We start from the raw sequence: 23,043 nt of genomic DNA on the forward strand, positions 1-23,043 counted from the left end.
TACAAGCAATAGTTTTTATGAAAAAATTAGAGCCGTTGGATTGACTCTTGGAGCTATTAAAAGTGAGACTAGCGCTGTTGGAGCAACAACTCTAAGCTCATCGATGCGGCGAAAGTTGAAAGCTCTTTAAAAGCTCATTGATGTGACGAAAGTTTGATACTGTGTTGCTGCTTTTTCGGAAATCGCTAGTTCAACGAAATATGTGCGTAACCAAATATCTATTAACCAATTCCAAATTATACATTGGTCGCTTTTATGAACACGTAATGATCGATATGTTCAGTTAAATTTATTTTCCAGTAGCAATTATGTTTTGCTGAGCGTTTATTGATACATAGCAGATCGATAAATCGAATTACAAGTTTTAGGAAATTATAACAGCGCTGGAAGCACTGACTACGTGGGGAAAGCGTGCTCTGCCAATACAGCTGCATTTTTAAGGCGCAAAACAATACATGCTTCGAATGGTAGCCATTTATCCAGCCATCTTTGAGCCACTTTCGGTTTCCCCTTAATGGAGGCGCATGGTACATTGTGAATATCAGGAACGTTTAAGTAACAGTTCAAAAAGAAAATGATATGGTTTGGAAAAGGATGATTTGATTACGCAACAAGCATTTCTAAAATCCTTTTTTTGTTCACCTGGAAGTGTTATTAAACTTTTCTCATACTGATAATACGTTAATTGCGCTTCAAGTTATACGTTTACGATACAGAACGGTATTTTCTCTCTATTTAACTAAATACGGTGGCATAATTGAGACAAACGTTCAGATATGTTTACAATAGTTTTGCTGCTGGATAACCGAAAAAAGCATTTTTATCTTTTCTTTGTTACGTATCATGTTGAATAAAGCAGCAATTGAAAATTTGCAAATATACTCCAGCAAATCTGGTTTGATGGGCAGTGAAATTGCCAAGCAATGGATGAAGGAGGTGGTTAGGCGTTGGGATCAACATTCCGATAAATTGTTGAATGGTCAACAAGATGGAGCGCTCAACAGAAATAGGAGAACGGCTGAAGATGATGGACAAGCTATGAGTCTACTAACTTTGGACGAGGTTATAAAAGCAGCTAGATAGCTGAAAAACGGCAAAGCAGTTGGAAAGGATGACATTTCTGCTGAACTTTTGAAAGTCGGGAGCGAACTTTTGAAAGAACAGGTGCAATCCCTCAGGTTATACTAAAAGGTATAGACTGAGAAGGAAATTCCTACGGACTGGTTAGAAGGTCACATGTTCCCTATTTACAAAAAAGGCCTTTGACTCGAATGCCGCAATCACCGAGGCATTACTTTCCTCAATTATGCATACAACATGCTCTCCCGTATCCTGTTTCTCAGAACAGACTGATGCCGTTGCAGGAAACCTTTGCGATCAATCCTCGATAAATTCCGGAAATTCAACTTGCAGACTCACCATTTGTTTATAGACTTTAAGGCGGCGTACGGTTCAGTTAAACGCAATGAGCTGTGGCAAATTATGCTCGAACATGGTTTTCCAACAAAACTGATATGGCTGAAACGTTCTATTGTTAATGGTTCAAATCAAGCATTAGGATAACTGGTGAAACATCGGACGCGTTTGTGGTTTGAAGTAAGATGACGGGCTGTCGAATTTGCTTTCCAACATTGTATTGGAAGGTGCTATTCGAAGGGAAGGCGTGTAGAGAGTCGGTACCATCTTCACGAAATCTCATATGCTCCTAGCGTTTGCGGGCGACATCGGTATCATCGGTGTTAACCGTAGAACTGTGGAAACAGCGAACACGCGGCTTACATAATGAATCGCACGAATCATGAAATCTACCAAGTAAATCAAGATGCGGATATTGTGAAGCGACTAAACCACGGCAGGCCAAAATAGGCTGGTCTGTCTGGTCTGGATGTTGGATGAGAGACCAGCGAAAACAGACTGCGTACCCGTTGGATGAGCGCTGTTGACGTAGCTGCTAGAGCAGCAGGTGTTAGGGGTTACTGGGAACGGCAGCCCAAGACCGAGAAATGTGGAGACATGGATTCGATAAGTGGATTGTCGCCAAAAAAGTCAAATAAATAAAGGATGAAGGAGGTGTTATTGGGCATAGTTGAAGATGACAGAGGTTTAAAAATTAATTCGTGGTCCGGTTATAAGCAAATGATGGAGTAGCCGCAAATCGCTCAGAAAAAATTGAAAATCATTTTACTTCCGCCTGACTCAACCTCGGTTCTGTAAACGGCAGATATATATATTTATCGGCCATTTAAGGATCTCATTCAAAACGTATGTAATAAAATTCAATGGCATCACAATCTTGACAAAGTGGAACAATGTATTGGCTATTCTAGACATGCTTTGGTACCAAGGCTTGAAAGTTTTTATGGTATCATGGTATTCATGGTATCGGAACGTCTTCATTGATGAACATCAATATGTTTTTAATACACCAGCGCAATTTTGTCTTGATTTTTCAAGACACGCAACATGCAAAAAACAATCTTGCACGAATTTTTGCTTTTTCAATTACATTTGTAGTTTCAATTCAGAACACCAAACATGCATACCGGAATTAACGAGGAGAAAAGTTTAATAACACTTTCAGGTGAACGAAAAAGGGATTTTAGAAAAGCTTGTTGCATAATCTAATTATCCTTTTCAAACAATATCATTTTCTTTTTGATCTGTTACTTAAACGTTTAGGATATTCACAATGTACCATGCGCCTCCATTAAGTCAAATGCCAATACAAATTTCAAGTGAAGTTTTCTCAAAAAAGTTCCATAGGTTACACCTATACGAGCAGTGCAGTGAAGTTCTGGATCGACAGGACTACACTATGGTGTATGGTGGTTAAGCTCTAAGCCTGTGACCGATAGTGATATTTCCTTGTTAATGAAATCCACACAAGTTTACATTTCTGCTGACGTTCTAGTCATTTCGGCTGTGTCTAGTCACGTCAACACCACAAGAAATCATCGGTTTGTTTGCTGTTTGGTGCCACGTATCATAAATTACCTGAATTTCGAGTAGCTGGATAGAACAATTCTGTGTTCAACGATTATTTCGGTTAACTTTTTGACAAGATATGTCAAATTTAGTTCTTTTGACGAAATTTCAGTTTACGCATTTAGAGAGTTCACTGCTGGTGACATATATCGCATAGAATTACGTGTTACAGATAGATTTTGTCAGTCAAGATATTTTATATACATATATCAGAGTGAAGTAGATGTTTTCGTTAAGTACGAAAATTTGCATTTACTCGATGGCCGGTAGAGTGCATTCCCAATTATACCACCGCGCAGTTTATTTATTTGGCAGTCTAACATCAAGTTTTGTTTCGCTCTTTCCATTTGTTCTTCACACATTTACGCAGCCGAGTATTGTTTGAGTGACCAATTATATTTTTCTTGCGGGTAAACATATAACCACACGCATTGTGCTGGGAAATCTTAGTCTTCGCCAACGGTAATATATTTACATTTAGATCTGTCAAGCTATTTTTTCTCTTTCTGTTATCTTTTCTTCTTTCTTTTTGTTAACATTGTTAGTCAAGTTATTTTCAATCTATACCTATAAAGAAGGATTTCTGTCTGTCTGTCTGTCTGTCTGTCCTGTGTTCCTTATAGAATCAAAAACTACTGAACCAATCGGCGTGAAAATTTGCATGTAGAGGTTTTTGGGGCCAGGAAAGGTTTTAGTGATGGTTAGAGACCCCTCCCCCCACTAAGAGGGGGGGCTCCCATACAAATGAAACACAAATTTCTGCATAACTCGAGAACTAATCAAGCAAATAGAACCAAATTTGGCATGTGGGTGTTTTCGGTGACAAGAATTTATTCTAGGGTAATTTGAGACCCCTCCCCTCTTTATAAGGGGAATTATAACTCCTCTCCCCTTTAAGAGGGGGGGTTTCCATACAAATTTCCTCATAACTCGAGAACTAATCAAGCAAATGGAACCAAATTTGGCATGTGAAAGTTTTCGAGGGCAAGAAAATTTTCTATGTTGAATTAGGACCCCTCCCCACTTTAAGAGGGGGGGCTCCTGTACAAATGAAATACCAATTTCCTCATAACTCGAGAACTAATCAAGCAAATGGAACCAAATTTGGCATGTGTGTGTTTTTGGAGACAAAATTTTTTTCTATGATGAATTGGGACCCCTCCCCACTTTAAGTGGGGGGGGGGGGCTCCTATACAAACGAAATACAAATTTCCTTATAACTCGAGAGCTAATCCAGCAAATGGAACCAAATTTGGCATGTGAAGGTTTTCGAGAGCAAAAAAATTTTCTATGGTGAATTAGGATCCCTCCCCACTTTAAGAGGAGGGGCTCCTGTACAAATGAAATACAAATTTCCTCATAACTCGAGAACTAATCAAGCGAATTGAACCAAATTTGGCATATGTGTGTTTTTGGAGACAATTTTTTTTTCAATGATGAATTGGGACCCCTCCCCACTTTAGGAGGGGGGGGGTCCTATACAAACGAAATACAAATTTCCTCATAACTCGAAAACTAATCCAGCAAATGGAACCAAATTTGGCGTGTAGGTGTTTTTGGAGGCAAGAATTTTTTCTGTGATGAATTAGGACCTCTTCCCACATTAGGAGGGGGGGCTCCAATACAAATGAAATACAAATTTCCCCATAACTCGAGAACTAATCAAGCAAATAGAACCAAATTCGGCATGTGGAGGTTTTTGGAAGCAAAAATATTTTCTACGGTGAATTAGGATCCTTCCACACTTCAAGAGGGGGGGCTTCTACATAAATGAAATACAAATTTCCTCATAATTCGAGAACTAATCAAGCAAATGGAACCATATTTGGCATGTGGGTGTTTTTGGAGGCAACCATTTTTCCCATTATGAATTAGGACTTCTTACCTTTTTAGGAGTGGGGGGCTCCCATTCAAACGAAATACAAATTTGCTCATAACTTTAGAACTAATCAAGCAAATGGAACCAAATTTGGCATGTGAGAGTTTTAGATGGCAGAATTTTTTTTCTGTGGTGTATTACGACCCCTTTCCCTTTTAAGAGGGTGGGCTCTCATACAAATGAAATACAAATTTCCTTATAATTTGAGTACTAATCAAGCAAATGGAACCAAATTTAGCATGTAGGAGATTTTTGAGTCTTGAATTTATTTTATGATAGTTAGAGACCTCTCACCCCTGTGGTAGGGGGATATGGACTCTCATACAAATAAAACAGAATTTTTTGCGAAACTCAAAAACTAATCCAACTCGAGAAATTCGAGACTCTTCCATAAAACATTAATCAATAACAAGACCACAAAAACTATCTATAGTAACACTAGATCATTCAGGACGAGACGGTCGCGAGTGTTGCCGGGACCCGCCGTCGGAAGCGCCACCCACTGGGGGGCTTGCAAAACTCGAGATAGTGACAAAGATCATCCGAGATTCATGATTTATGTACAACACAGGTTAATTTGTGGCAATACGAAGTTTGTCGGGTCAGCTAGTTAGTTATAAACGAGCTGCGCGATGGTGTAATTGCACTCGACTGGCAATTGAGAGCTATGGGTTGAAGTCAACATATCCAGACACCATTTTGCTCACAGTCTGTATCATATTTTATAGTTCATAAAATGTTTGTACTTCATGAAAATAATCATTTCTTCATACTATGATAAATTAAAACGTTTGATTTTATCTGCTTCAAATCATACATCACAAATTTTATAAACAATAAAAAGCATTTTGAGCACTTGAAGGCTTTACTACTGGAAAGTAAACTCTAAGTTCAAGAGAAATAAAGCATGCAAAGTTATTCTACTCACAACTTTTCACTGGATTATGTGAGGAAGCTGTCAATTCCATAAACCCGTTTATGGAAATATGTGAAATACTTTAGTATTCATAGTTCTATCTATCTGGTAAATTTCTGAATAATTGCAACAATCTCCCGCCCCTTGCTGTAACCATTTCAAAATTACAGCGAAACAGTATTAAACCCATACTCACCGCCTTATAATTGAAGCCTTTCGCATTGGTGGCGCTGGCCGATTCGAGCTGCATTTTCGCTGCCTGTTCTTTCGATAGGATAATGCCCTCGTCCGTTTCCCGCTCCAGTCGTTTTTTGTACTCCCGATCCGACCGGTACACTTCGATCAGACAGCACACGACAATGACCACGAATACGGCGGTCAGTGTAATGAATATGACCTGCGTTTTATCCTCTTCCTTCGATGGGCCCACGCTGGGAGCCACGTACGGGACGCGGGCCGGAGCGTCCACCACCCAGTTTTTGTCGATGCTCTGTAACGTGTGTGTATTTTGGATAAATAAATGGAATTAAATGAGCCCGCCGGTTCCGGAGAGCAGCAGCGGCAGGCAAACAAGATTAACTGTAACTAATGGACTGCCGGTCCAGTAGTCCACTTCACCGGGCCTTACCGAGGTCATGTTGAGCATCGGCTCGTTGAACGGTGTCAGCTTTGGGATCACGTCGAACTGTTTGCACTGTGCCGACCGGACACCCTGGGAATTGATGACGTGGATCATTTCCGCTTCACTCTTGGTAAACAGCATATACTCCTCCAGCGGTTTCATTGTATCGTTGTTGACCTGGATGAAAATATCTACCCAACAATGGCGTTGCAGCGGGAGAGTAAGAAGAAAATTTGATTATACTTTTGTTATCATTCTTCGAAAGTGTATGGTATGGGAAAATTTCCAAAGTTTATCCAGCGCTATTACTAGCAGTAATTAAATTTCCAAAATCGAAAAATATAGTTTCAGCATAAATTTGTGACATTATTAAGTTTATTCTCCGTCATACTAAATTAGGCTTAACTTACTCGACAAACATCCATCGTAGCTTTTGTACACTGCAAAGCGGGGATCTGTGGTATTGACACCTCCCACTTGGACGTGATTTGCACCCGGATCCTGCACTTTCACCAGCGGTTTGCTTTGAACTTGTTTGATAGGAATTTCCAGCCGGTCCACCAGCAGTGCGGCTCGGTCACCGTTTCTGCTGTAGAATATTGAATGACGCGCGTCGTCCATGAAGTTTCCTTCGATACGGGCCTCGTACGTGCCGACCTCCCGGTCCTCCTCGATATGAAGATGATTGTCCGGGGTGATGGCCACCATCAGATAGTAACTACGGTCGTTTTTGGACTGCAGCAGCAGCATCACCCGGTTGGCCCGTCGCATGTCGTTGCTGGAGAATGCCAGCTGCAGCCGAACTTGTTCAACTTTTTCCGCCAGAACAAACTTTCGCTGAAGAGTCGCTTCTCCGCTAAAACTTGCTCCTTTTTCGTCCGAGCAGAACTCGCCCAGGAAGCTGGTATGCTCGCAATTGCAAGTGCTTTCCTGCTTGACAAAGTTCTCCGTACAGATGCCACCGTTTTTGCACGGTTCGGCATCGCACTTCATCTGGCAATCGTTCAGTACGCCCTCGGTGACTGTGCGGGGGATGTGGAAAGAGAACAACGAAACACAATGTTAGTTCTGGGACGCTATAGCAACGGAAATGCCGCAAAATTCTCAGCGTGCCATCGAAAACATAATTAATTGACGGTCCCACCGGAAGTCAGACACCGAGTGGGTCTCATTGCATGTCACCGAACCGTTTGAGCGTGAAAGGATACAACGGTCGCTGTGTATTGGAGACTTACCGTGTGCATTATTCTGCAGTGCCATCTCTTTCAGTGAAATCAAATTATCGCCAATTTTCAGTCCCCGGATACAGCCGATGTAGCCTTGCAGTTCTTCCGTCGTGTCCGGGTTTGGCTTGAGCAGGTTAGCCGGATCAAAGCCACCGATGTTGAACTGGAAGTATTCGGTGGGTGGAGCCGGTGGCCGGTGTGGTGAGAGAACCTCTGGCGGGAAGTGAACCGGTGTCAGCCGTCGTCGTCGTCGTCGTCATCGTCGAGTCGATACGGGTTGTGAAAAGGGGAAGGAAAATTTCATTATCACTTTGCCACTTGATTTATACCTACGAGGTGATGCGAATGGTTGAATGAATTTGGAGCATCTTCTAGCAACTGTTCTTTGTTATTATTGCAGCAGTTTGATGGATGCGCATGGTGGATTGTGGGTATATGTGGACTGGAATATGCAAGTAGGGAATGTTGCTGTTGGTTGAGAAATGGCTTATTTTAAATAAACGAGTGTTAAAGCGGTCGAAATCTGATTGTAAACGTCATACTAAAGTAATTCAGAAAAAATAGATGTTGTTTTTTTATAAATCGAATGCGTCATTAAAATTATCATACAAATCTAAGACCAATAAATAAATATGCCTATGAGAAAATGGCCTCTCTACTGCTGTTTGAGAAGTTAATTCGAACCAAATCAGGTAATGAACGTGATTTTATAATAATCAGACTATATTCCGAGTAGTTATTAGAATCCCTTCGATGTTTGATTTGGTTAATTTCATATAATGTCAAGTTATCATAAACAATCTTTATTAGACACATTCCAGCATTACGTTCCGTAACGCAGAAATGTGTCGTTAATTTGCAATACTCAAAACGGTTATTAAGTCTGGCATGGTCAGAATTCTACAGAAGGTGGGATGTCAAAGTTTCGCAACATCGAACAGTCCAGTTTGTGTTGGGTAGCGCTGTAGTTTTCATTATTAATTAGGATTAAAGGCGCTTGAGTTTCACATTTTATTTGCGCGTATGAACGGCTTTCCTATTTAGTCCACGTCCATGTATTAAGTTTATTTTAATTGAACAGTAAGAAAAACGTATTCAGAACATTTTTCATTTTAGCTCCAAGACTCCAAAAATACATTTGTAATTGTTCTTTGTATGCATTTTCTGTCGTATGTGTATTGTATTTCATTTTATATCATGAAGACCACTAAGAGTCCAATTGTTGTTGTTGTTATTATTTATTAGCGACAATTTACACTTGACTCTTATTTAGTCCAAAGATTTTCCACAAATAAATAAAATCCGAAACTAAGATTACAAAAGAGTAATGAGATCATGAAAAAAAAAAAATTAAACACCATTAAGTCTAAACAATCTATTACCAAAAAATGCGCATCAAAGTTGTAGAAATAAAAAAAAAATAGTTAGCAAGAATAGCAGAAGGCAACTTTTGAGAATAGATTCCGGTAGTTAAGAGGAACGATTGCCCATATCAGAACTATCTGAATTTTATGAGCATAATATTAGACCATAAATTTATTCATTGGAGTGATAACGTCCACCCTACGGCCGTAGGACAGGTTCTGGAAGCACACAAAAGGAGTGGCTATTTTGTGCTTTTAACAGAATATGTGGCATAACTCTAAGGAGGTGGAAGATTGATAGAATGGAAGACTGAAAGACTGGGAGATTTAGAGAATGTAAAGTTTAGATAACATAACATTGAAGGAACCAAGGATTGAAAGAATGGAACGTTGCAGGAACTAAGGATTGAAAGATTTTTTTCCTTTTTTTCTCTTTTACTTGTCCCTCGTTCTGTCGCGGTTCAACACATAAACTTTTTTTGTAAAGTGGAGGAGTTTTTTGGTGCAAAGAATGATAAACTGGATAAAATTGGGAACTTCCGATTTGAGGTCAAAAATATATTGGGCCGTACAATGGCAGGTGGGAATCCAATCCACACTCTCTTGGTTGGCACCCAAGTATTTTTTAAATAAAACTACCACCGTACAAAAAAACTCTTTTATATTACAATAAAAGTTTACGTGTTGGACCGCGACGGAGTCAAAGACATGTAAAATTGAAAAAACACACCCGGTGTGTTATACACTGAACGTATATCGAATTTCTCAGCAGTGTTGCTGCAGCAAAAAACTCAATGAGATTTGAAGAATATGGAATTTCAACCTTGATCACAAGCGCCAAACTCACATATAAATTTCTATCGCTATTATACGCGATGTCTCTGTTGCTATGCGATGTGAACAAAATTCAGCTGTGAGCATTTTGCTTAATTCTTCCACAGCTGGTATTTCATACAACGAAGCTAAGAGCGAAAGAGAATCAACTGTCAAAGAAAACATCAGCAGCGAAGCAAAGAGCGAAAGACAATCAACTGCCGCACACATTCATGAATTAAGATGGCAAATATATTAGCGGAATTTACATTTTTCCTTCGCTGGAGTCGACATTTTCTTAACTAGAAAATAGAAAACCCGATTTAATCCACCTAGTGGTGAAAGGAACCTTTGTTATACTTCATCTTATTTGCTATTTGAGATAGAAATCGAAATCGTCTTCGGAACATAATTCATCTATTGGTTATCGTTGTGTAGTGCGTTGGTTTACATAAAATTTTTACGAAATTTGAACAAAATAGGAACACTTTTAAATTTTGATAGATCCTTTTTTCATGAAATTGCTGAGTATGGATAAGTAAGTTGTTATTAACCTGAGTAAGTGCTAATAAAAGTAAGTTGTAAGAGGAAATCTTATTCTTTAACATATACATTGTCTAGTAAAGGTCTAGTTTATAGGTTTTTGAGCTATGCATAGTTTCCTGTAATGCCATTCTAATTGAATCACATTTCCTTGAATAATTTTCATCAATTTTTATTAACCTTCGGTTACTCACGCTGTTGCACTTTGTACAACACGTGTAGGTTTTTTAACGCCATATTGTTATAAAGTTGCAAAACGTTGTTTAACTAACGTATATTCTTCAACAAACTTATTGTGCGCAAAATGTCATAATTATTCAATGCATTAATAACTTCAATTGTTGGGAAAATGTATGCAGCAAAACTAGCAGCAAATGTAAAATGTTTAAAATGTATCCGTCTGCTGGTAGTCGAGTAATTTGGAGTAAAAATTAGGGTATTCTTTATAATCAAAGTTCTACAGTTCCTAAACAACCAAACATACAGGTATACTATTTTCAGCAAAGTTGTGTATTTTTACTATTTGTACAATTTTGTAGTACATGAAAAAGTCATACAACAATTACAAAAAGAGCAAAAATAGAAAAATTGATTTTACAAATTCATATACAATAAATAAGATTTTTCTATCTCAGCTGCAGAGATGGAAGGTTACTGTCTTTAGCAAAATATTTTGTAATAATATGCTCTACAACTTTGCAGAACACATCAATGTGTTATATTGACACTGAAGAAAAATATTTTATTTATTTCACTTTTAGGGGGATTAATCAAAATTTAAATTCCACCATACGATAGAGCTATCAATTTCAAAAAACTCTTCCAAAGGTTCGATAAACCTAAAACCAAGTCTTCTCAGTCAAAACTCTAGTGCACACGTTTTCTTTGGTTTGGGGCTATTGTGCGCGCGAGTAACTGCGTTACAAAAGTTGGTGCGAGTGTTCAAGGGTTAATATCTTTTGAATGGTAAAACCAATTCTTATGAAATTTTGCATATATATTCGTAGTGTTAAAACCTCTCGTTTGATATTAAAATAATTGAAATTAGGTAAATTATCTCGGTTAAAATCATTTTAAATTATTGTTAATTTTGGTGTGGTGTATGCGGTTACTCATAACTTTCAAATTAAACGTCCAATCAAAAAATCATTCAATAGTGATCTATTAGGATATATTATCTTTCAAATGAGACTAATAGCGCATAAATCGGTTTGGCCATCTCTAAGAAACAGGCGATAATTATTACCTTGTCAAAACAGGTTTTTTAAGCATAACTTTTAAACTACTTGTTTGTTTTCAATTAAAAATGCCTGAACAATCTAGTATTAATAAGGGCTTTCATTTGATATTAAGGTCGTTGAAATCGGTCAGGTAGTTCCGGAGAAACCCGTGTCACGTATTTTTCACATTTTTGCTTATAACTTTTAAACGCAATGTCGTATCCCGAAACAACCCAATAGTGACTACTACTAGACAATAGTTCCTTTCAAACAAAAGTAATAGCGAACGTTTCGGTTCGGCCATCTCTGAGAAACAGGCGATAGAAAAAATCATTACATACATACACACACACACACACACACACACACAGACATTGCTCAAATCGTCCAACCCTATCGATTGGTATATGTGACTTGGCCCTCCGGGCCTCAGATCAATTTCGTGTTTTTCGACCAATTTTTAAACCTTTGTTATAGTATAACAAAGGTAAAACCTAGTAAGAATTAGATAAACATGTAATTTAAATGTGTGTTTTAGTTTAACTTGGCGATTTATTTAGAGATTCATTCTCTCACGCTCACTCACAGCTCCGGGTAGCAGTTGAAGCAAAGCAGAATGTGATCAAGCGGGAATAAATATGTGTGAGGTTAGTGCTTCTTGCTATGAAAACAGAAAACTCACGCGTGAGTTTTTACCATCACGGTTTTCCAGTTTCACCCAGTTTATCATTCTTCGCACCAAAAAACTCCTTCACTTTACAGACAAAAAATTGAAGGAATAGAAGAATGAAGGGACGAAGGATTGAAAGAATGGAAGATTGGAAGAACGGAGTATTAAACAATTGGAAGATTGAAAAAATGGGATATCGAGAGAACGGAAGATTGAAGAATGCAAGATTGAAAGAATGGCAGCTTAAAAGAATGGAAGATTGCGCAAGTGGAAGATTCAAAGAATGGAAGATCAAATGAACGGAATATTGCAAGAATGAAAGAGTGGAAGGACGGAGAATCGAAAAGATGGACGATTAAAAGAGATTTGAAGAATAAAGTATTGAAGAAATGAAAGATTGAAAGTATGGGATACGGAAGAATAGAACATTGAAAGGATAGGTGATTGAAAGATATATGAAAGAATGACATATTAAAGGATGGAAGCATAGAACATTGCAAGAATGGAAGATTGAGAGAGTGGAAGATTGAAAGAATGGAAAATTAATTGAATGAAAGATTGAAAGGATGTAAGATTGAAAGAAGGGAAGATGGAAAGAATGGATGTTTTGAATAATTGAGGGTTGAAAGAATGAAAGATGGAGAAAATGGAAGATTGGAAGAATGAAAGATTCATACAACGAAGGATTGAAAGAATGTAAGATTAATATAATGGAAGATTTATATAATGGACGGTTGGAAAAAGAGAAAATTGATAGAATAGATTGAAAGAATGGAAAGAATGAAAAAAGAAGAAATTGGAATATTGAAAGAATAAAAGTTTGAAGGAATGGAAGATCGAGAGAATGAAATACTGAAAGAATTGATGATTGAAAAAATGGAATATTGTAAGAATGGAAGATTCCTAGAATGGAAGATTGCAAGAATTGACGAATGTTATGAATGTGAGAATGTAATTTCAATATAATGCAATTCCTAGCAGTTAAGGTAAAACTCTAGACCGAGTATCAGTTGTGCTGACTGGTCTAAGGCCGGTGGTTGTGGCGGGCGACTTTAACGCTTAGGCGATTGAGTGGTATCAGGTATCAGGTATCAGCATCTTTGGCTCGAGCAGCACGTTCCTCACAATCATGTGGAAGATTTGTGCCTTGCCCATCTTGCCCGTGTCATCATTTACCTGATGAGGACGGGAAGGAAAACAGGAGGAATAGGAAGGGGTGGATGAGGAATTTGGATATCATCGACGTGCCATTCGGCAGTCCTGGTCTGATAGGAGGCTTGAGGGTAGACAGTGGCTACTCAGGCGGTTCGCTATGGTGTAGGTCAGATAACGAGGCGGCAGGCGGCGGCTAGAGCCAACACTCCAATCACCCGTGGATGGAAGACATCATACTTTGATCCCGAAGTATTTGTGGAAGCGATCCGAAGAGAGTGCGGTGATCGCGTTATGCCCGAACCAAACGCTGATCATTTGATTGAGGTACTGTCACGAGCGTGTGACGCCACCATGCCTAGGAAAAGCCGACCTTGGTATGGTAGGTCACCGGTTTACTGGTGGACAGAAGAAATTGCGGAACTCCGCGGAGCCTGCTTTCGTGCAAGGAGAATTATGCAAAGAGCTCGTTCGAACGAGGTCAGAGCAGAATGTCGAGTAGCACTAGTTGCTGCACGCGCAGCGCTTAAGAGTGGGATAATAGCTAGCAAGCGAGCCTGATTTGAAAGGTTATGTGCCAGTGCTAATGCGAACCCGTGGGGTGATGCCTACAGGGTCGTAATGGCAAAGACCATAGGCGTGATGGCGCCCGCAAAGCGATCGCCAGAGATGCTGGAGCGGATCATCGAGGGCCTCTTTCTGCGCCACGAGCCAAGGCCCTGGCCTCAGGCCGCTGAGTCGTTCCACGGCCGACGTTCCAGTATCTCAGACCATAGCGTAGGATGGTCGGCCTCCGTGCCGAACATCCAAAGTGACGTGGGCGACGGCGGTTTAGAGGTCGGGGAGGAAGTAACGGTTACGAACGAGGAACTCATTGAGATCGCTAAATCCATAAAGGTGAGCAAGGCACCGGGGCCAGACGGAATCCCGAATATGGCCATTATTGCGGCTATTCTGGAGGCTTCCGAATAATTCGGGGTAGATGCTTGGAAGCTGGCCACTTCCCGGCTTCTGAAAAGGCAAATCTACGGTGGATGCCATCTTGTCTGTCACTAAGACAGCCGAGGTGGCGATCCAGCGCAAGAGGACAGGTATTCGCTACTGCGCAGTTGTCACGGTCGACGTGAGAAATGCGTTTAATAGCGCTAGCTGGGACTCCAAAGGCAAGTGCCGGTGTCGCTGTACAGGAACCTGGAAAATTATTTTCAGAATCGTGTGCTATGCTACAACACGGAGGAGGGTCAGACGTGCGTTCAAATCACCGCAGGGGTTCCGCAAGGTTCCATACTGGGCCCGGTGTTGTGGAACGTCATGTATGACGAGGTGTTGCAGCTAAAGTTCTAGGTAAGGGTGGTGATTGTCGGCTTTGCGGATGACATCACCTTGGAAGTCTACGGTGAATCTATCAGAGAGGTCGAGTTGACGGCTACCCACTCTATAAGCATTGTTGAAGATTGGATGCGATCCAGGAAACTGGACCTAGCGCATCATAAAACGGAGGTTATCGTGGTGAACAATCGCAAGTCGGTGCAGCAAGCAAATACAAGCGTCGGAGACTGCACTATTTCGTCAACGCGGTCCTTAAAACTCCCGGGGGTCATGGTAGACGACAAGCTCAAGCTTGGGAGCCATATCGACTATGCCTGCAAGAAGGCTTCTACAGCAATTTCGGCATTGTCTCGTATGATGTCTAATAGCTCTGCGGTATATGGCAGCAAGCGAAGGCTATTAGCCAACGTGGTCCAGTCCACACTCAGGTATGGCGGGCCAGTGTGGTCATCGGCGTTAGGTACCAAAAGCTATCTAGCCAAGCTGAAAAGCACCTATCGTATCATGTGCTTAAGAGTGGCGAGTGCGTATCGCACAGTTTCACATGACGTAATCTGCGTCTTAGCGGGTATGATGGGCCTATTGGTATCATCATTAGCGAGGACGTAGAATGCTTCAACCAACGTGGAACTAGAGGCATACGGAGTACCACAAGATCGGCTCGATGACCACATGGCGGCGGGCCTTGTCTAATTCTACAAAAGGCCGGTGGACACATCGACTTATCCCGGAACTATCCGGGTGGGTCAACAGGCGCCACGGCGAAGTCAACTTCCACCTGACACAAATTCTGTCAGGGTATGGTTGTTTTAGACAGTATCTGCACAAGTTTGGGCATGCGGAGTCCCCCGCGTGTCCCGAATGCGTGGACGTTGAAGAAACTGCAGAACATGCTTTCTTCATATGCCCTCGTTTCGCGGGCGCGAGACTTAGTCCAAAGGATGTGTTCTAGCTCGGACGTCTGGGGAGCGGTCAATGCGGCTGCTACCCAGATCGTACTTGAGCTACGAAACCGCTAGAGAGCCGATCAAAGGCGAATAAACAGTCTAACTACCATAGTTCAGTAGTTATCTAAGGTATTAACTCGTTTGCGGCCTTTAAAAGGACCATTGGTTATAAATAACATTAAAGCCAAAGCACGTTCATCGTAAATATGACGTGCTATTCGAATGTGCTTCCCTTTTGACATGAATGGCAACAGACACGTAAGTTAGCGGCGTCGTTTCACTGTCTTTTGCTCCGAGAAAGTTTTACTAGTTTACTTTCACAGTTTACCGCTTGTTACGTAGCAGAAAATATGGCACAACGCCCTCTGTAAAATTGCAAAGACGTAGGCCTACGTCAAAAATCTTTGACTTGTTGGGACGAGGGGTTTTTGTTAATTTCTCTGGCGTACTTCCCAAGCAGAGACGTCAAATTGGCTTAGGTTCAATCGTCGTAGAGTATCTTTGACGTTTTGTGACGAGGAAATACGGTCACCTTTTTTTTAAAAAACACGTTAAAACTTTGATGACGTCTTTTTCAACCCATCCCGAAGCGAGGATTTACAGTTGGACAAAGCAAAGCCAAGCCAAGTCGTGGGTATAAAAGTCCAAAAGAACTTCACCCTTCTTTATCGACAGACTACGCAGCCAGTTATTAGAGTACAGGACCATTACGGGGCTAGAGCAACGATCCTACTGACTCTATAGCAGCCCCGCGCAGCCGAGATTCGAACATACGACGACTGGTTTGTTAGGCAAACATCGTACCTCGAAGCCAACTGGGCGGGTCCAGTTGGACAGTGCTTCATTATTTTCAATTTTACAATAGTGCGCACTTTAGCATCAGTAGTTTTATCCGTTGGAGTCGATACGCAGATGATTTTCCAACCGATTGATGCAAAAATATTGAAAATTAATCGGAAAACCGCTATGCTACTAGTGCTCAAAACCAATCATTTTTTCGTGACGCTTGCAGTTTTTGATTTTTTGGAATAACCCCCTATACAAGCCACATTGCCGTAAGTTCTACGTCAAAAGTAAACGCAAAATCTTCTATTAAAATGCAGACAGAGCAAAGCATCGTAGTTCATCAAAGTTTTAGCAGTTCTACATAATTTGAATATTTTGGTGTTTTATATGACTAGGAATCTTCTAGAATTCCATATTATACGCGAGAAAATAAATCACAATTCATGGCTTGGTGATTAAATTGTTATTTTTCTTTATCATGAACAACCGCTCCCGAAAAATTTATGGATCAAATGAAGAACAATTAAAACCAATTTCCCAGCAAAATAAACGATTTTCCGCGAATCTTTTTCCCGTCGGTTGTTAATTAGTCACGGTTTGATTGTCACGCATCCCTACCATCCATTCAAGCGCATAATGACCGGTAGTTATCTTGATGTTAACAACCCGATCCCCAGTGTTCAGTGGCCGGTGCTTACCCATTTCCGGATTGGTCCACGGTTTGTTCGAGTACTCCTCCAGCAGCGAATGTCCCCGCTCGACGGTGATGTTTTTCTCGTTCACAAACAGGGTGGTGTTGGTTTCGGTGCGAATCACCGCCACCTGAATGCTTTTGCCGTTGTTTAGCGATGCGTGTTCCAGCGTCAGATTGACGATATCGTTGCCGTAATTGTACAAATACACCACCTGGCCGTTGTCCGTCAGGTACAGATGGATGAAATTGTTGTTGTGATCGTTGGCGTACAGGACGAACGAATGCTTGTCGTAGGTGCGGAGATTTATTAGCAGCGAGGAATTTAATATGCTGCGAAGTTTCTCGCGTTCTTCTCGCTGCTCCTCGGCATCGCTAATGTAGTTTCGTTTCAGGTACGACTCGCGGCTGATAAATGTCAGTGCATCCTCGTTGATATCTGCACGGAAAATGGCAATCGTCGTCGGTGCAGTGCAGTGCCATCGCAAGTTGTTAGCATCGACGATTGATAGCGTTATTTAGAGAGACAGACAGAGAAAGGCAAGAGAAGATTAATCGAAATCATTATGCGAGCAGCTTCTATCCAGTCAGTGCCAGAGGAGGGACCCTTGCTCATTGCTAGTGCAAACTGAATGACGAGGAAAATGTTCTGTTTGATTTCAATCAGAGCGTAATTATTGAAAAAGTGTAAACTGAGTTACTACTTTGTCTTCCGGTTGGCTGGATAGGGTTACTATCGAAAGCAAATGCAAACATGATACGTACTTGTTTCGCAGTGCTGACCCAAATGAGCCCAACGGTTTTTGCAAACGCACTCAAAGGTACTCCACAGCTCTCGACAGTAGGCTCCACTTTTGCAAGGATTCGGAACACACGAAGGCTTGCAGTCTTTTATGATTTCCGATAAATGCACCGACATAAAGCTATAAATATCCAGAATTTCACCATTTACTACGAGTCCACGGAAACATCCGATTAGACCCTGTTTGACGGTATACTTTTTGGAGATTTCTCTAAAAAACAATGCAACTTTAATTATATACAATACAAATAAAATTATCCGATAAACTTACGTGGGAGCCCCGCCAATGAACATACTACCTTCGAACGGTCCGAACTCTTCCTCTGGCTGTAGGTCAACCATCCGGGTGTCGGTGTTAATCATAAATCGCACGTGATGCTCGTTGTAATCGATCCAAATCTTGTGCCACTCGCCTCCGTTCAGCTTCCGGTTGGTGTTGATGACCAGTGTTTTGGGCGTCCCAGTGTTGAGGGTAAAATTGAACGTCAGCTGGTAGTCGCCGGTCAGGGCCACCATAAACGATGGATAGTTGGACCGAATCGGAGGCTGGAACAGCAGGATCGCTTTCTCGCCCGTAGTCCGGAAGGAGAATGCAATGTCTCCCTTGCGCCAGCCCGGTACTTCGATATACGACTGCGACGTGGTAAATGTGACCACGTACTTTTGAGTGTCTGAAAAATGGAACAAGATGCTTTACTTATCAAATTAATGTCGCTTATTAAAAATTGTATCAGAAATAATGTCATAGTAACATCATTTTTTCGAATATTTCTGGCACAGAAAAATAAAAATATCCATCTGGTATCTTGCCGTAAATATCAGTTTTCTTGTAATTAAGATAAAACGCCATGCGTCTCCATTGCATGGTTGCTCTAATAAAATAAAATAAAACAATTTAGAATAAAATATAATAAAACTAAACATATTTCGTACTGGTGGTACGGGAATGTCGTACAGCCAAATTAACCACACTTACTTGTTTCCACACACTCCAGCGGTCCGAGCGTAATTCTGCCTTGCGACTCATCGTCCAGCAGTTCTTTCTGCTGTAGAAAATACATCTGAGTGATGCCCAAATTTGGTGGCTCCTTGAAGTACCCTTCATCCGACAGCCATCGATTCAAGCTAGCATCACAATTACAGCTACTGTTGGGATCTTCACAGTTCCGATTCAGCGCACACGGACAGGTTCCTCTAAAAGTAAACGAAAAGCATTGAATCACAGCCACAATCGGTTTCCCTCATAAATTTAAACCTTTTAACCTCTCCAAGCGAATCGACCGTATTATTGTTGTTCGAGGATTTAAACCACGTTGCCGAGTGCAGTTCCAGTGGGGCTTTGATGCAGTCGTACTTGATGTACTGAGTGCAGTACAACGAGTGGGAGATCAATTCCTGCAACATTTCAGCACTAAACTCTCTATACTGGATATTGAAGCTAAAATCCTCATCATCGTACGACCGCACATCCACCTGCGACGGTAAATTGTGCTCAACAATCGTCTTGGTGGCATTCGCTAAACTCTGAAAGTCGCACTTGACCCGAGCCGGCGGGAACACACCGTTCCCGTCGATGTCGATGGAGTAAACGTCCGATTTGGAATACCCGAGCAGCGCAAGCTCCTCACACGTCTTGCGGAAATTGGTGAAGTGGCAATTTTTCCCAATATAACCGGTATCCTTGCAGTCACAAATAATGCCATCGTCTTTGACCGAACACTTTCCACCGTGCTCGCAGGTATTCGGTTTCTTGCACGGGTCGACGTATTTGCAGTTATCGAGTGAGACATCACCGACCACCCGTTCGCTCTTGACCAGAAACCTCGGCTCGATTTCCACCCCATTTATCTTCAGATCCCGCAGGCAGCCGACCAAACCGGATGCGGCCGCTTTCAGACTGCTTCCGATGATGAGCTTATCGCCGACGTTGAACGAGAGGCCGTACATCTGCGTGACGGCGTGCCGAAAGTCGACCACAAATTTAATCTCGTTCCGCTCGTACGTCAGATGGATCGCGTGCCAGGAGGTCGGATTGTCGATCCGGATGTAGGTGGTGTGGGTGATGTTGCTGGTCACGTCCGGACACAGGTCGAAGCTCAGCCGGTCGGTGGCGAGCCTTATCTGCGTGTTGTTATAAAGCGGGATGGTGGGAGGGTTGATCGAAAGAGATTAGACGTTTGCGCTTGAGTGGATATTAGGATGTGTGTACGCTTTGCTTGTAGTACATATGATATTGGTTTTGCGAAATTTAGCTATTCAAATGGTGGTGGGCACGGTTTATTCAACAATCATCGATTAAATGTGAATTATTTTTAAAAGTTTGTTTCTTTTCTGTGTTATTTTTGGAATTATATTTATTACATTAAACATTTGAAAAATGATAATAATGTTAAGAAACAATCAATCAGCCTGCATCAGTAATTACGATCTGCTGTAATTATTCAATAATCGCAAAGATTTTTTTTAAATTTCAAGGCTGCTGAATTGGTTAAACTTTCATCTCATAATTCGTCGAAAGCTGTTTCCAGTTTTGAAAACCCGTTTCATAAATTTGGTGTTTAAAATACGACCTTTTGACGCCTAGTATGAAACGAGAATTTTTTAATCGAAGTTTGTAACAGATGGCTAAACATAGAAATTCTGAGCCATTCCAGTTAAGGAAGTTAAATAATATTATTTTTGAATTGAGCTCATCACACAGTCCAGATTCAAATTCTAATATCGCGACAACTGGCCTAATTTAATTTTTGAAAACTTTTGTAACATACCAATTTACTTTCAAATGTAGGTTAAGAAGAGTCCAATAACAAACCGTTTTAAAATTTGTTTATTTGTTTATTTGTTTGAAAAAAATATCATCTAACAAAGTGGTTGTCTTAATGATAAAAACGAACAATACACAAACACAAAGAGCACAGCTATCTACGAAGCCGTGACTTAAACGCTGAAGTGCTAGTGTTGAAATCAAATAAGTCAGCCACTGCGTTGAAACTTGCCGATATATCGGATAGGATCATGTTGTCCATACGATGCACTTCGATGGGGTAAAAACAAAAGATTCCTGGGCCTCAACGGTCTTTCCGTTGCGTACAAGTTTAGCTGCTGCAGAATACTCGGAGCATCAATTTCGCCGGACAGAACTTTTGCCACAAACGCAGCTTGCGCTTCGAATCGTCTACGTTCCAGAGTCTGTATTCCAAGAAGCTGACAGCGCTCGGTGTATGCTGGTGGCTGGAATCGATTACGCCATGGGAGGAAACGTAGAGCATATCACACAAATTTCCGCTGCACGGCTTCTATTCTCGAAATCCAATTAGCATTGAAAGGACACCAAACGACCGAGTTGGTCTCAAGAAGAGATCGCACAAAGCAACAATAAAGCGATCGAAGGCACACAGGATCGCGAAATTCCTCAGCTATCTTAAACATAAATCCAAGTTGCCGATTCGCCTTAGCGATTATTTCATTGTAGTGTGGGCCAAATGTAAGCGGGATATCCAAGGTTACACCCAAATCACGAACCAGGTTTACTCTAGCAACTGCCTGACCAAACATTGTGTAATTAAATATCACTGGGCTGGATTTTCGGTGAAATAAAATAACACAGCACTTCTCGATACTAACAGTAAGTAGATTTCTGGAACACTACTGCATGAAAATGTCTACTAAACTCTGGAGTTCTAGACAGTCTGCGGTTCTCCCGACGATCCTAAACAGTTTGATATCATCTGCAAATAGCAAGTGGTAATCGTCTGGAAGCAAGGCCGATATATCGTTAATAAACAGCATGAAGAGCAGCGGTCCTAGATTGCTGCCCTGCGGAATACCGGAAAGATTCGTAAAACATTCAGATTGTTGATTACCAATCCTCATACATAGCATTCGATTTAACAGGTAGGATCGAAACCATCGCACAAGCACAGAATTAACGCCAAGTTTCTCCAATTTGGCCAGTAATATGTTATGGTCAACCCGATCGAAAGCAGCTTTCAAATCCGTATAAACCGCATTAATCTGGGCACCTAGGCTCATGGTTTGTAAGCATGTTGCAGTAAATTGTATAAGATTTGTAGTAGTCGAGCGTTTGGGATAGAATCCATGTTGGCCTAGTGAGACGTAGTGTTTATAGCTTGTAAATAGGGCATCGTGTATGGTTATTTCAAACACTTTAGAACATGCGCAAAGAGATGTTATACCTCTATAATTTTTTACATCTCTTTTGTCACCCTTTTTATGCACAGGGAAGATTACTGAAAGTTTTAAAATTAGGGAACAGACATTGTTGAAGCGACAAGTTAAATAGCAGGCACAACGGGCGTTTAAAACTATCGACACATTTTTTCAAAACGCATGCTGGGATTCCATCAGGACCAGCGGTAAATGAACATTTCAGTTTGTTAATGGCAGCTTCGACGTGACTTTCGGTGATTGCTGGCATATTGAAGTCCAAGACGTCTCTAGGAGTGTTAGATAATGCCGCATTAATTTGGGCAGTTGTAGCAGCAGAGTCATGGAAATTATGTTGAAAGTGTTGGGCAAACAGGGTACATTTTTCTGTCATTATGCTGCCACGTCTATCGCCCAAAAACATATCCTTAGGCAATCCTTCCTCCTTCCTTTTACTGTTGACGAATGACCAGAATATCCTCGGATTTAATCTCATATTGTGCTGCATTCGATTGGTATATCGCTTATATAAATAACGATTATATTTCCGATAAATTACACGCATCATTGAATTTCTGCTTCATTAAAGTATTACGTAGTCTGCAGTATTTGCGAAGTGCCAGGGACCGTTGTCGCTTAAGTTGTCGTAAACGAGAATTCGACCATGGTGGTTTACATGACTGTCGACGGGGAGGAGTGCAATGAGTGAGTGTATCGTTAACAATATCGTTGAAGTAGGCAATAGCACCGTCAAGAGGATTAGATTCTAAAAATCGCCAGTCGGTTTGAGAGATAGCGTTGCTCAGAGCTTCGAAATTGGTTTTGCGAAAGTCTAAACACATCTAATAACTAAAGTAATTAGTAATAACTAAAGGAATGTGCTCAATAAAAGCAAAGCAAAGCCTGGTGCTACATTCCGTTATCGAAACTT

The 23,043-nt window shown here is 41.0% G+C and overlaps 1 protein-coding gene across 3 annotated transcripts in view; it reads right to left on the reverse strand.

Moving 5' to 3' along the window:
• The window catches only part of LOC128734114 (axotactin), a 160,503-nt gene that overhangs the window by 8,381 nt on the left and 129,079 nt on the right, over nucleotides 1-23,043 (reverse strand). For 2 of the 3 annotated variants that reach the window (XM_053828134.1, XM_053828133.1), the window contains exons 10-18: nucleotides 19,201-20,066; nucleotides 18,922-19,139; nucleotides 18,217-18,616; nucleotides 17,909-18,156; nucleotides 17,151-17,582; nucleotides 7,638-7,841; nucleotides 6,813-7,424; nucleotides 6,409-6,593; nucleotides 5,977-6,270 (exon numbers count right to left, since the gene is read on the reverse strand). In XM_053828134.1, the coding sequence (XP_053684109.1) occupies nucleotides 5,977-6,270; nucleotides 6,409-6,593; nucleotides 6,813-7,424; nucleotides 7,638-7,841; nucleotides 17,151-17,582; nucleotides 17,909-18,156; nucleotides 18,217-18,616; nucleotides 18,922-19,139; nucleotides 19,201-20,066 (3,459 nt within the window). The remainder of the gene's footprint in view (nucleotides 1-5,976; nucleotides 6,271-6,408; nucleotides 6,594-6,812; nucleotides 7,425-7,637; nucleotides 7,842-17,150; nucleotides 17,583-17,908; nucleotides 18,157-18,216; nucleotides 18,617-18,921; nucleotides 19,140-19,200; nucleotides 20,067-23,043) is intronic. The other variant, XM_053828136.1, reaches the window with a different exon arrangement.

Source organism: Sabethes cyaneus, chromosome 2 (assembly GCF_943734655.1).
Source record: "Sabethes cyaneus chromosome 2, idSabCyanKW18_F2, whole genome shotgun sequence".
Taxonomy (NCBI): Eukaryota; Metazoa; Arthropoda; class Insecta; order Diptera; family Culicidae; genus Sabethes; species Sabethes cyaneus.